The following is a 14,543-nucleotide window of genomic DNA, read 5'->3' on the forward strand; positions in this document are numbered from 1 at the left end:
TCACAGAGAGTCAGTGAGAATCTCCCATCATAGCGCGATGGTGAACGGCCCTTTGACCGAGTCTGTGCAATGGATTGTTTATAAATCTCCAGATCCGGGCGACCCGTTGCAGCCAGTTCCCAGGAGCCTGAAGCACTCAGAGCATCCAGTAGCTGCTGCAGGTGAACCCGGAGGCTTTGCGGAGCGTCTGAGGGACCCTCCTGGACTTTTGACTCCGCCCCCAGGTCCCACCAGCTCCACCTCGCACCGGGCACCTGCGAACACAAAACACCCCAGTCGGGTGCCCGGCGCAAACACTCGAGAGGTCACGGGACCGCTCATTGCCGAGCGCCCCGGAGCGGGCAGCGAGCGAGGGAAGGAATCTCCCTGCGCAGAACACGGCGAGGGGCGAAGGGCAACAGACCCGGCAGGGGCTGCGGGGCGGGGGCCGTTTGGAAAGTGTCTCTGGACCCCTTCGCTTGAAACAAGTGTCCGCCCGAAATGTGCCTGGATCCTTTGCGGTGTAGGAAGGGCCCCTGGGCTGGGCGCTGGGTCACACCCACAATTATTGCCCTGCACGTGGGTTTGTTTCTATGGCTCCTTGGCAAGCCGGAGATTGAATCAGGCCCCTCGTTAGGAAGGGGACGGAGGGTCCCCGCCCTGCCCGGCACCTCAGCCTGGAAGGTTCCGCATCACTGCAGGGAGCAGGGTGCGAGCTCGTGGCCAAGGTGTAACGGGCAATGGGGAGTCAGTGGGGAGCGCAGGGCCAGCCAGGCTGAGAGTCTCAGACCGGTACCGCTCTCTGGCTTGTACCATGCCACAGCTCAGACCGGGCCCTTAACTCTCCGACCCTACGAGAGTGACCTAAGGGAGTTAGGAACAGAAATTTCATTTCTTTCAGCTCTGCTGCAATTTGGACACCGAACTGTCGGGCTATCCACCGGGCCTGGGCCTTTACTATGGGGGACCATAAAGAAACAGGTTTGTGCTTAGTGACCTTTAAGAACACCCAGCCTGTTCTGAGCTCTATGGGATTTAGACACCCAGCTAATTCTGAGAAGCCCGCTCGGTGCCCGTCTGATTCCCCAGTCAGCTACAGACCAGCAGTTTCCAGGTGTTCGGACGGAGAGGTTCCTGGTGACCCGGCATCGCTGCGTTCGGTGGTGCGAGGCTCAGTCCATGGAGGAGCCTGAATCTCCTCTTCAAATCCTGCCAGACCTGGTGCAAGCAGGGCCCGAGGGCTGCAGCTTGCGGAAAGGAGCGATCCCGGGACCGGGACCTAGGGACAGGAGGACCAATCGGTACTTGAGGGGCTGCCATATGGACTCGATGGGCGGGACTCAGCTCTGAGTGGGGGACTCCCACCTGCAGTGTCACAGGCCTCAGGCCAATGGGGTCTGTGTGACAATGACCTCGAGAGGGGCCAACCCAGTTTAGGCCCGTGAGACCCTCCTGTGCACAAAGCTCCGAGCCCCCAAGGCCGGGATGTCTCCAAAGGCGCCTAAGGGGTTCGGGTGCCCAAATGGACACGAATTGAGAATCCAGAATCTACGTTCAGTTTTGCAACCGTAAAAGGGGTCGGGGTGAAATAGAGGCACAGCGCGTGGCAGGGACTCTCCCAGCAGCAGCGGCGTGACAAGAGCCAGGATACGATCCCTGCCTCTCTCTCCGAAGCCCCAACCCAACCCCCAGCGCGCACGGTGGGATCCCAAGAGCCCCGCTCCGCGCGCTGTGCAAGGCAGAGAGAGTTAGTTCTATTGGCTCGTTTGGATTTTCATGTGTGTGTCGGGGGCGGAGGGGCGGGGGGATGCTGCTTCCCAGACCCCTTAAATTCCGTGTGAAGGAAGAACTGGGAATCAGACGCTCTGTGTTCTCATCCCACAGACAGGAGCGTGTGGGCTGTTCGCATCCATCCCAGTGTGTGTCCTTGTCTCTGACGGGCCCCGCTCGCCCTGCTCCTCTGGCCTTGCCAGGCTGCTTAGAAACCGCTTCCCCTTTTTGTGCCAGGCCCGCTGCGCTCCGTGTCACTGTGTATCTAGCGCAGTAATAGGTGCCGGTGTCTGCAGCTGTCAGCGAGCGGAGCTGCAGCGAGACCTGGTTCTTGGCGGTGTCCCCAGAGATGGTGACTCGGCCTTGGACAGACGGGGCGTAGCCTGTATTTCCATTATATGGGTACACAAACCCCATCCACTCCAGCCCTTTCCCGAGGGGCTGCCGGATCCAGTTCCAAACATAGCTGCGGTCACTGATGGACACACCCGAGACAGCGCAGCTCAGTGTAAGGGTCTCTCCAGGCTTCACTGTCCCTGGGCCCGACTGGACCAGCTGCACCTGAGAGAGGACACCTGGGAAAAGGGAAACAAAGGGGGAAAGAATTAGCCACCGAATCAACCCACGGTTCTGTCCCTGATTTTCTCCACTCCCCCGTCTGATCCACACTCACAGCGGGGGGCAGCGAGCAGGGCAAGGAAAAGCAGCAGAGGCTCCATTCTCGTTCCCAGCTCCCAAGTGGCAGGCGGGGGCGTGTCTGTGTCTGGGCAGAGACTGAGGCTCCTAGACCTGGGGGTTTGTATTTAAGCAGCAAGGTCTCGTCAGGGATTTGCATGCGGGTTGCACCCAGCGGATATAAGGTGACTAAGAGACGTGTAAAGGGGGAGCATTGTCTGGCAGAGCCGAGCGGCCTCCAACACGGCATCACGTCTGGGCTGGGCTGGGGAGGTCACAGGGCTGTAGGAAAAGCCTGTCCCCTAAGGGCAACGTGCCTTAAGCCAGGGCTTAGCGGGGTCGGTGGATCCCAGCCCCCCAACAGCGGCTCCTGGGAATGGACAAGAAATGGAAACAGAAGCCGCCAGTAGGAATGAGCTGCCGTGGTCAGGGCCCGCCCACAACATTTTGGCACCTGAGGTGGGGAGCTGAAATGACCTTCCATGCCCCCTCGCTTGGGCCAAAACTTTGAAAGGTCTCAATTCTGGGTCCTACTAGCGCCCCGCCCCCCAGTCTGGGACCTGAGGCGGCCACCTTGGTTGGCCTCATGGCAAGGCGAGCCGGTATTTACGTTCTAATTTTTGCTGACTTAGAAATAAATATGAAATGATTGGGGGGAGGGGCACTAATGTTGTCTTTGTCCCCTTGAGCATAACACCCTCCCTGCGCCTCTGGAGTGCCAGCCTGGGCATTCGGCCCTGAACTAATTCTAAGCACGAAGCACTTCTGGGCCCGGGGTGTGAATGTGCCCTCGGTAGCGCCACCGGTAAGTGCAAAAGTCACCCCCAGGGAGCAACGTGGCCTCTTGGCTAGGATGCTGCACGGACCCAGAACAGCGCCGGTTGGGTTTCTGAGAGCGGGGTGGGATTTCTGGGGCCAGGACAGTGTGTTAAGGTCGCGGAGGTGGAGCTGGCAGGAGACTTTATGAAACACTTAATGACTGTGATTAAATCTCTGTATCCCCACGTGACCTGCTCACCCATGGGCTGGGGACTGGGGGCAGCGCTCTCAGGGGCGGGGCAGCGCGCTCAGACGCAGCGCTCAGCATCGTTCACTGGAAGTAGCAGGTCAGGGGCGATTTTCCAGGACCCAAAGGATTTCAGGGCCCCCCAGTACAATGGCTCAGGCCTCGATTCAGGGAGGCATCGACCTCCTCAAGCTCTGCTGGAGGGTTAGTGCGTGGGGCCCGGCCTCAAACTGGAGGGGGTGAGGTAAGACGCCGGGCAAGCTCTTCCCCCTCCCCCCTCAGCCGTGCTCCAGATTCGGGGCCTCGCCGCTCCGCTGGAACGGCGGCAAAGAGCAAATTTCGCCTTCGTCTTCCGGCGCATAACACCCTCGCTACGCCTGTGTACACATGAGCATCCCCTGTCCCGGCCCCTGGGCACATGGGCAGCCACAGCGGCTCCAGCAAAATGCGGCAGCACTCGGAGGTGTGAGCGGGAGAGAAGCAGCGGGGAATGGGAGAACAGGGGTGAAAGAATTGGGGGTTTTCCGGTATTTGCCTGGTTTATACCGTGCTTCTGCACTGGGATATGGCACCGGTTTCGCTCCTGGTCTGCGATATCAGTGCGTCGTTTGCTTGAGTGAACATTATGAAATAGAAACCTATCTGTCCCTGCCTCTCTCTCTCCCAGAGGACAATGATCCCTTCAATGAGGCGTTAAATGCCCTGAATGGCTGCTCAGAAACCGCTTCCCCTTTTTGTGCAGGGCCCGGTGCGCTCTGTGTCACTGGCGCAGTACTAGGTGGCCGTGTCTGCAGATGTTAGCGAGCGGAGCTGCAGCGAGGCCTGGTTCCTGGCGGTGTCTGCAGAGATGGAGACTTGGCTCTGGAAAGCCGGAGCGTAGTGCGTGCTCCCACTAGATGCGCCCCTGTATGTATTCGAGGATTTTCCAGGAGACTGGCGGATCCAGCTCCAGTCGTAGCCAGAAGAAATGGAGGAACCAGACACTGCGCAGGTCCGGATGAGTGTCTCTCCGGGCTTCACTGCGCCCGGCCCGGACTGGACCAGCTGGATTTGGGACCGGACACCTGCAAAGACTCGAACCCTTACAGTTAAATCCTCAGCTCGCTCCCTGGGGCTTTGATCATCCCCCGGGTTTCCCCTCCCGACTCACAGGGCAAGAAACAGCAGCAGCGACACCGCGGGGTCCATTCTTGGGAAACGGTGCCCTGAGAAGGAGGAAAAACTGAAACTCGCTTAAGCCCCTGGGCAGGCGGGTCCCGGAGAACCCAGGAGCTGGGATTCTGTGCTAGGCCTTGTGACGGACTGGGCCATGTCTGGGCACAGCTGAGGGCGTCCACTCAGGGTGAATTGCTCGAATCCGGGGCTCCTTACAGCCCCCAGACTGGTGACCTCTCCAAACAGGCCACAAACCAGTCCCACAGAGCACTTCAGCTGCCTGCCTGAAGCCTCACGAGCAAAACCCCTCTGACACCCCAGCAATATCCGTGCCCCAGATGGCCCCGGGCCTCATACACAGGTGAGGGGTCCTAGCACCCAATCCCACTTACCCTGAACAAGTTGTGTCTGGTTCCAAGAAAGCAGCCACAGATCCCTGGTCAATTTACCCTCTGGACCTTACCCACAAATCACGCTGAGCCAATCCTTTAGAATCTAAAACTAAAGGTTTATTATCACAAGAAAGAAAATCATGAGAGTCAGGTTGTTAAAGGAATAGTACGTTACATGCACTGAATCTCCCAGTCCTCGATGCAGGCTCTAGCAGAGATGTTACAGCTGCTGGTTTAAAAGTTCTTGTTACACATCCTATCATCAGGATGGGTTCACAGGTCTTCCAGGCTCTTCAATCCATGCAGTGCTGCCTCTGGGATGAAGTGCTGAGCTGAGAACCAAATGGCATCGACCACATGGCCTCTTTATACCTCCTTCCTGGCCTCTTCTTGTATGCAGCAGGTCACCTGGTCAGAGGCCAATCTCTGTGTTTCCTGCTGGCTGCTCTCAGGTGACAGCCCCCATTCTTTGGGTGTGTCCTTGGCCTATCAAGTGCCATTGTCCCACAGGGCCTGGCTAATCAGCCTGTCCATAGCAATGCTTAACCACGTTCAGAGAAATATTCAGCTTCCACACAGATTACAGATTCCTACCTACACACACAGACATTATACACTCACGTAAATAGCGTACATAAGATCAGCAAACAATAAGCTCCCATTCAATACCCCACATGGCTCCCTTTTATACCAATTTCTGGGGCCAACACCCCCACCTCGGGGTGCAGCAGCGATCTGGCTGCTTCCCTCCAATTCGGTAATGTGACAGGCCTCCGCTGCGCTCTGCGCCACTGTGGGTCCCTTTGGTGCAGCAATAGGTGGCGGTGTCTGCAGCTGTTAGCGAGCCAATCTGCAGGAAGAACTGCTACCTAGCAGTGTCTGCAGAGATGATGACTCGGCCCTGAAGAGACTGGTTGTAGCTTGTCTCCCCGCCGTACTCATACACCTGCCCCGCCCACTCCAGTGCCTTCCCGAACCAGTTCCAAGTGTAAAGCTGAGTAGAGATGTAGAACTCGGACATAGAGCAGCTCAGGTGGAGAGTGTGACTGGGAGTCGGACAGACTCCACCAGCCAGTAGAATAGAGGAAGTTTATTGCTTCTCCAGGATACAGCACAGCACAGATGTAATCTGGTTACTGGGTAGGCCTAGGATGCCTCAGCCCCCCACTTGAGATGGGGGGAGGCTGGGCCCTACAATCCCAGCCCCCTCCCTATCTCCTTCTACCCTGCTTTCCAGACAGCAACTAACTAACTCTTTTCCAGCCCTGCCTCCTCCCCCCCCCCCCCCCCAGCCAGTGGCAGCATTCCACCTTCCTTTGTTTCTCTCCCTGGGGGGTAGCTGGTCGGACAGGTTGAGAGACCCTTTTTGCATAATGACTCACCCCCGGCCCTGCTGGGCCCTGCTACAGACAGCAGCCAGTGGAGGTCACTCACAGCCCACTGCCCAGCATAGCAACCAGCAAGGTACCCCCCCACTACCTCACAGAGAGTCTCTCCGGGCTTCACCACTCCCAGGCCAGACTAGACCAGCCACCCTTCAGAAGAACCCTTGCACAAGATGTTCTTGTGCAAGTTGTGGCCAGTGTAGACATACCAGGCTTTGAGTTCTTCAAATCCCTATAAATGTCCCGTCTGTCCTAGTCCCAGATAGTAGGAGCCGAGTTTTCCTCCCGTGAGAGGTGAAGGGTCGCTCTGTGGGTGACCTACTGAGCTATACAGGGAGAAAGCAGAGTCCCGAGCCTCGTTCTGGGACAGGCTGCCTGTGTAAGCAAATCACTCAGTGCCTCAGTTTCCCCTCCAGCAGCGCGGTGCATAATGACACTGCGGTCTCTCAGGGGTGTTGTGAGGGTAAAATGTATTCAGGGTTGTGAGGTGTTTGGAGACTGTGCACATGTGAATATACTACTACTACTAATAATAATAATAATACTAAAAGCCCGAACATGCCCACGGTAATGTGATGCGACCTAGCAGGGACGAGTTGTATGTATCCATCCACCCCAGCCCCAGGCCCGGTGCCTGCCGTACCCAGGCTCAGTAGTAGCTGCTGGGATGGTGCCCCCGGTGACAGAGCATGTAAGTATGAGGGTGTGACGTAGTGGGGGTACCTGCTGGGCTGTGGTGACCCCTGCTGTCTGGAGCAAGACCCAGCAGGGAAAACCTCGCTAGGCAGAGGTAATGCCAAACTTGTTGAGCCAGGGGCCAGACACCCCCCATGGAGAGGAACAAAGGAAGGTGGAATGCTGCCCTGGCTGGGGGGCAGGGCTGGAAGTTGGTTAGTTGGTTGGTGGCTGTCTGTGAGGATGGATGAGACAGCCTAGGGGAAGGGGCTGGAGTTTAGGGGCCCGGTCTCCCCCATCTCAAGGAGGGCTGAGGCATCCTAGCCCAGCTCTGTGACCAGATTCCATCTGTGCTGTGCTGTATCCTGGAGAGGCAATAAACTTCCTCTATTCCACCGGCTGGTGCAGTCTGTTTGTGCCATTTCGGGGTGCAGGAGACGGGGGACCCCCAACGCGTCGTCACACCACGCCATATTGTAAATCTTCTTGCCCAACAGAGGGAGAGCAGTGTAGGCGCTCTGCTGATTCTTGCACCAAAATGGCCTTGCTGAGCAACAACCTGCCAGTGTAGACATAGCCTACCACTCCCATACCTCTCCAGCAAGCCTGGCTGGACCCCATGTCCCCTGGGATGGGACCCTGAGGACGCTGCCAGGAGTCCTTCCCTGGACCCACGTTGTCAGCCCCCCGCTGGCTCTGGCTCTGGGTAGTGACTAGAGCCTGCTGGGATTCATGGGGCCACTCCTCTAGGTCATTCCCCATCATCACCTTGGTGGGCAAGTGCGGGTGCACCCCCACTTCCTTGAGGCCTTCCTTCGCCCCCCATTTCAGATGCATCCGGGCTACAGGCACCTTAAACGGGGACCCGTCTATGCCCTTCAGGGTCAGCTGCGTGTGGGTAGTATCCGGTCTGGGGCCACTATGTCGGATTGGGCCAGAGTCACCTCCGCCCCCGTGTCCCAGAAGCCCGTCACCTTCCTACCATCCACCTCCAGGGGTATGAGGCACTCGCTCCGCAGGGGCCGTCCTTCCCCCACCCGGTACACGGAGAAATCCGCCTCCTGAGGATCAGACCTCCCAGGGGAGGTGCACTGAGCATCCTTCCCCTCTCTCTGAGCTGAGGTTTGCCTGCCAGCCCCTGCCTCTGGGGCAGCCTGCCCTTCCTCCCGCCCCAGCCAGTTAACCCTGGAAAGTCCCCGGTCCTGGGACCTGGTGCACTGAGCCCTCTTGTGGCCTTTTTGCCCACAGCGATGGCAAGTTAGGCTTTGGGCTGTCTCTGTCCAGGCCCTGGCTGGTTCTCTAGGGCACAGACGACCTGTTCCTTGGTCTCGCCCCGTAGTTGACTCCCTCCGTCGCTCAGCCGAGATCCGGTCTCTGCGCGGTTCCCTTTCTCTCCAGGACTCCCGTTCACACCCGGACCGGCTCTCCGTGAACTCATCCGCCAGCCTCCCGGCCTCCTGGGGGTTCTCTGGTCTCCAGTCCTTGAGCCACAGCCTCAGTTTGGGTGGGCATTTGTGACGTAGTGGGGGATCCTGGCTGGTTTCTATGCTGCTGGCTCTGGGGTAACCCCCACTGGCTGCCGTGGGTACAACAACCCAGCAAAACAGGATGAGTCACTATGCAAACCAGTGGCCAGACACCCCCCATGGAGAGGAACAAAGGAAGGTGGATGCTGCCCTGGCTGGGGGGCAGGGCTGGAAGTTAGGTAGTGAGTTGCTGGCTGTCTGAGAGCATGGAGGAGAGCCTAGGGGAAGGGGCTGGAGTTTAGGGGCCCAGTCTCCCCCATCTCAAGGGGGCCTGAGGCATCCTAGCCCAGCTCTGTGACCAGATTCCATCTGTACTGTGCTGTATCCTGGAGAGGCAATAAACTTCCTCTATTCCACCGGCTGGTGCAGTCTGTTTGTGCCATTTCGGGGTGCAGGAATGTGTGTCGCACAGTAATAGCGGGCAGTGTCCTCGGGCTTCAGGCCGGTGAGTTGTAGGTACAGCAGGTTGCTGGAATTGTCCTTGGAGATGGTGACTCCGCCTTTCAGGGAGTCTGCATAGTCCCTGGTCTTCCCATCCGTGCTAACAGAGGAAACACATCCCGGGTGCATCTTCCCTACAGGTGGGTCAGCAGAGGAACAACGCGAGTCGCCAGCGTCGCTGTTATTTATTCATAAACGTACCGCTCACACCAGTAACTCACAGCGCTTCCCCGAGTGGGCGAAGCGTCAACATGCTGCGTCCTACAGAAAGGGAAACTGAGGCTCAGTGACTTGCCGGAGTTCACTCGGCGGACTCTCTGCCCAGCCCCTTCCGCTCCCATTGGCCACCTCTGCAGAGGTTACAAGGAGCGAATTCTCCCTTCCCGCAATTCCAGAGTCACCCTGGAGATATCAGGCCCCGCCCCTCAGCCCTTTATGACGTCACTCAGCTCCGCAGGCCATTGCAGCGGTCCCCAGGCCAAGGTTCTAGGAGAGGGCGGGGCCATTGGAATCTCTCCGGGAGGGGCTGGTGCGCAGGGCGAGGCAGAGCCGGGTGGGGGAGGAGGAGAGGCAGGAAAGAGACAGAAAGCGGCTCCCACGCGATAAGATACAGCCCCAAACTCCCCCCTCCCCCCGCCTTCAATGACACCCCCCCGCCCCATCCCCCGCATCAGGCACCAGCTCATTGCAAAGTATCCTAACCCCCATTGCGAGCAATCCCGCTTTAGCTTCCCCTGGGTGACAGAGAGTCTCACGCGCCCTGTTCCCCTGCCAAAGGCTCCCCAAGGCCAGGGAGAAGGGGGGGGTCACGCTCCCTCGGACCCCGGGATGCTCCTCAGGGACATGAGGTCAACTCATTGCTCCCGTCGATCCCCGCATCCTCAGGATCCCACCGCGCAGGAATGGGAACGGGCCCGGCCGATGCTGCCCCCTAAGGCCGAGTGTAAAGCAGAGCGCGCGAGCGTGTCTCACCACGGGCGGGCCCTGCACGCGGGGAAAGAGGCGCCTGTTTAAATCTCTCGCTCTGCCTGGCCAGGCTGCCCACGTGTGCACATCGAGGGGACGCTCCAGCGCCCAGTCTGTGGCGGGGACGGGGACGGGGACGGGGGGGAGGCGAGCGCGCTTCCCCGGGACACCCGCTCTGCGAAAGAGACCAGCCTGCACCGAGACTGAGCAATGAGAAGTCGCTTGTTCACCAGGGTTAGCCCCCGCTGCCCTTACGTTTACCAACCGGTGGGAGCGACCCTGCCCATTCCGGGGGAGTTGGAGCGAAGTATGCGGGTGTGGGGGCAACTTGGAGGGCCACATGCAGGGCGGCATTTGACTGTTCCTGCCCTGCAGACATTGTTCTAATCCAGACACTGCTGGAACAGAGCGATGTTCCTCTGGGAGTCCAAGGCTCATCCCAGGCTCGTGTGTGGCCCGATTCGCGTTAACACAATCTCTGTCACCTCATCTCTCTGGGGCCGGGCAATGCGGGGTCCCCTTTTCAGATGGCTGCTCGGCAGCTAAACCTTGGGGATGCCCCAACGGGAAGAGGAGCAGGGGGATGATGAAGACGAGGAGGAAGATTCACAGGGATTCCACAGACGCGGAGCTGCCTTTGGCAGGGTGTTAACGCCCTTCCTTCCTTCCTTCTCCTCTCTGCTCCGATCCCTTCCTCCCTCCTCTCTCTGTTCCTGATTTGGAAGCACGTGTCCGGAGCCCCCTGGCCCCAGGCTCCATTGCGCAGCGCTCCCTCCAAATATGCAGAACCTGAGCCAATGCCAATGGAAGCCACTTAAATATCCCCTCTGACTTCACTGGGATTTGGGTCAGAATGGTCCAACCCCCCAAGCTCGGGGAATGTGGGGGCGGGAAATGAGGTCACCCAACGCAGCGTGCTCGGTCCTATTTGTGAGGGCAGGGGACTGGACTTAAGGACCTCTCGAGGTCCCTTCCAGTTCTAGCGTCCTAGGATTCTATGACGCTGTTTTTATTTATTTTTCACTATTATTATCATGAGTATTATGGCAGGGCCTATTGTGTGGAACTCTGATCTGGCTGCGTTTATGCAACACCCCGCACAGGCGCACAGAGATAGTCGCTGCTTCTATGTGATACACCGGATAGCTGAGAATGACAAAGGATGTAATGATCCATGTATAACAAATGGGGAAACTGAGGCATAAAACAATGTAGTGACACACACAAGGGCAAGCGGAGATTCCTCTACACAGCCTGTACTGGAACCCAGATTTTCTGTGTTCCAAGCCTTTGTCTTAGTCACAACATAACGTTTTACAAATAATTTCCTTGGGCTATTCAAATGTAGTTGTGTCGAACTGACAGCTTTCTGGTAATAAACACAGAAAGCACCAGCTGCCCCTGCTTTTGCTTCTAGGCCCACCCAGTGCCCAGAACTTGGAGATGAATGGTGGTTTCCCATTGCGCATCAGAAGCTGCCTTGATTTTAAAATCGTTGTGACCTCCCATTCCCGGGTTGCTTTTCCCAGGCACCAAAGTCTGGGCCTGTGGCTCTTTGGAAGCTGCCTCTCGGGTCAGTGCAAAGACACCATCAGGAAGACTCTGGCTGCCCCCCTCAGTGCACGAGTGTAGACTTAGCTGAACAAGAGTTCCCAGGACAAAGCTGGGGCCACACAGCTCCAGTGATCCTGGGACGCACAAAGGAAGATTTCTGAGTAGGAGAGAGGTGGTTTGACCTCTGGTGCCAGCACCGGTTGAATACTCTGCCCGAGTCTGGCGTGCACAACTCAAGCCAGGGGCTGATTGCTTGGGGAGGACGCACACAGCAGCCATGAGAATCCTGGCAGTGTAAGTCCTGCCTTATAATGATAGATGGAAAGAGTTTGACCTCGACAGATCTGTGCTATGAGGCTGAGACTTTCAGAAACCTCTGCAAAGTTTGTGTCTCCAGTTCCGATTCATTCTGATGCAAACTGAGTGCGCCTGTTCCTCGGGCGGCATTGAAAATGTCAGCCTGACAGCGAGGCAGACAGCTCGGGATTGTAGAAGCATTTCTATGGCAGATAGAGCTCCACAGAGATACATTGGGCTGTGTGAGGATGGGTGAAGGGAGAGTCATTGAGGTGCCATGCCGATGTATTTATAGGTGGGTTTTCAAACAGACTCACATGCTACTCCTGCATCTGCTGCACATCAACGTGCAGGTGTCTGACCCCCCTCGCAGTTTTCTCAGAGCCGCTTTCACCTCCTTGTTGCGCAGCGTGTAGATGGCCGGGTTCACCATGGGCGTGATCAAGTTGCCAAAAATGTTCACAGGGGTCACCAGCACTTTGCTCAGCTGTGGCTGAGTGTAGATCAAAGCGCAGGGCCCGAAGAACATGGTCACCACCACCAGATGGGAGGCGCAAGTGGAGGTCGCTTTGCGCCGCCCTTCACCCGCGTTCATCTTCAGGATGCAGAAGACGATCCTGACGTAGGAGGCGAGGATGAGGACGAAGCAGGTCATGGGCACCACCCCAGTATTAGTGAAGACCACGGTCTCCAAGATGTACGTGTCCCCGCAGGCCAGCTTGGCCACAGTGAAGATGTCACAAAAGAAATAGTCTATCACGTTGGACCCACAGTAGGGCAGCGTGAAGGTCAGGGTGGTGACGATGGTGGCGTGGAAGGAGCTGGCGATCCAGCTGCCGGCGGCTAGGAGGGCACACACCTTGCGGTTCATGATGAGCAGGTAGCGCAGCGGGTGGCAGATGGCCACGTACCGGTCAAAGGCCATGACGGTGTACAGCAGGCAGTCCGTGCTACCCAGGAAGTGAGCAGTGAAGACCTGGGACATGCACCCGCCCAGCGAGATGACCTTATCCTGGAACCAGAGGCTGGCCAGCAATTTGGGGACGCTGAGGGAAGAGATGCCCATGTCCAGCACGGCGAGGTTGCAGAGGAAGAAGTACATGGGGGTGTGCAGGAGGGGGTCAACGAGGACGGCTGAGAAGATGAGCAGGTTGCCCAGCAGGGTGCAGAGGTAGAAGGCTAAGAAGGTGAAGAAGAGGATGGTCTCGAAGCCCTCAGTGTTGGGGATCCCTAAGAGGATGAAATGAGTCACGTGGGTGCGGTTGTCCAGTCCCATTTAGGCCTCTTTCCTGGGGCAAAGGGAGAGAAATACAGCCAGTGAGTTACCGACCAAAAAGGCCCGTCACCCTCTAGCTACAATATTCCCCTTCCATCCACGGCCTGCAGGACTCGATTTCCTTGGGGGTCAACCTTGTAATGCCAGTTGGGGGCAGGGCCTCCCTGTGCAGGCACTGAGCGGGGTGAGAGAACATGCCTGCCATGGATATCGGAGAGTCAAGTGAGACCAGACAAAACGGACCATCCGATTGTATAAGAATCTCTTCTGGCTGCTCTGTGCAAGATTCTTCACCTTTCTCATTGGGCAGTTACAATTTCTCCAGTCATGTTCTCTCTAAGCCTGTTCCCCACAGTATCTTGCAGTGTGTGGCTAACATTTGGGGAGCGGTTTTCTCTCCTTCCCCTTTCTTATCATAGAATCATAGGGCTGGAAGAGACCTCAGGAGGTCATGGAGTCCGGCCCCCTGCCATGAGCAGAACCACTCCCAACTAGTGCCCGAGGCACTTTGAAGTGCATCTTCACAGCACCCTAAACTCAAAATAAGATGCGCAAATTACTTATTTTGTAATGTGGTGCATCTAGGCAGTGCCAAATTTCGAAATAATGCCCTATTTTGAGACATCCCTTAACCCTTAAAGTTACAGGGAAGCCAAACTAACGCACCAAAATTTCAAACTAATAGGAGGCTTGTTAAGACACGGAGTAGCTATTTAGGGATACCTGTGGTTCAGGGGTAAAAATCACTTTGTCAAACACGTGGAGTACGGTACAAATAAACGATGGTCACATAAACACCAGCCTATACTGACCACTCTTCTTATCTACATGCCTCTAGCTTCCATCCATGGCACAGGGCATGATCCATTGTCTACAGCCAAGCCCTAAAGTACAACCGCATCTTCTCCAGTCCAATCCCTTTGACAGAGATAAACACCCACAGGGGCTCCATACATTCACTGAAGCGGTTTTTACCCACAAATGCTTATTCCCAAATAAATCGGCCAGTCTTTCCGGGGCCACAGGACTTCTCCTTTTTGCAGACACAGACCAACAGAGCTACTTGCTCTCTGGACCCTCTCTGCACAGGGCTGGCCCTGGTGAGAAGCGGTGGGACTGTATAGGGGAAGGTCTAGTGGGTAGAAGCAGAGGGGCTGCGAGGAGTAGGTGCTAATGAGCAAGGGGAGGGGGAGGGAACATGCAAGGCGATGAATGTGGGGAAGACTTGCCCCAGGGCGGAGGAAGATGGGAGTCTTTGGGGGGGGCTATTTTGAGGTTAGAGGGAGCAGGAAAAGGGGGCAGGCCCAGCGGCTGGATCCAGAGCTGCTGAGAGAGACGCTAACTTGATGTGGTTCCCATCATACACAGCGTTCCCAATTTGGTTCAGCATGTCTCAGCCGCCCCCACCTCCAACAGCGCCACCCCCCCCCCCCTCCAGCTTCGCCG

General features: G+C 57.1%; 1 protein-coding gene across 1 annotated transcript; it reads right to left on the reverse strand.

Moving 5' to 3' along the window:
* Positions 1–11,977: 11,977 nt before the first annotated feature.
* LOC142821040 (olfactory receptor 10D3-like) lies at positions 11,978–13,104 on the reverse strand. Its single transcript, XM_075911795.1, has one exon. It carries the CDS (start codon positions 13,095–13,097, stop codon positions 12,135–12,137), a length of 963 nt encoding a protein of 320 aa, XP_075767910.1. The 5' UTR covers positions 13,098–13,104; the 3' UTR covers positions 11,978–12,134.
* Positions 13,105–14,543: the final 1,439 nt, after the last annotated feature.

The sequence above is a fragment of the Pelodiscus sinensis genome, chromosome 30 (assembly GCF_049634645.1).
Source record: "Pelodiscus sinensis isolate JC-2024 chromosome 30, ASM4963464v1, whole genome shotgun sequence".
In the NCBI taxonomy this organism is placed as follows: Eukaryota; Metazoa; Chordata; order Testudines; family Trionychidae; genus Pelodiscus; species Pelodiscus sinensis.

What these genes read in the sequence shown, in the direction of transcription:
- LOC142821040 (XM_075911795.1), bottom strand. Translation starts at nt 13,097, where the DNA reads ATGGGACTGGACAACCGCACCCACGTGACTCATTTCATCCTCTTAGGG.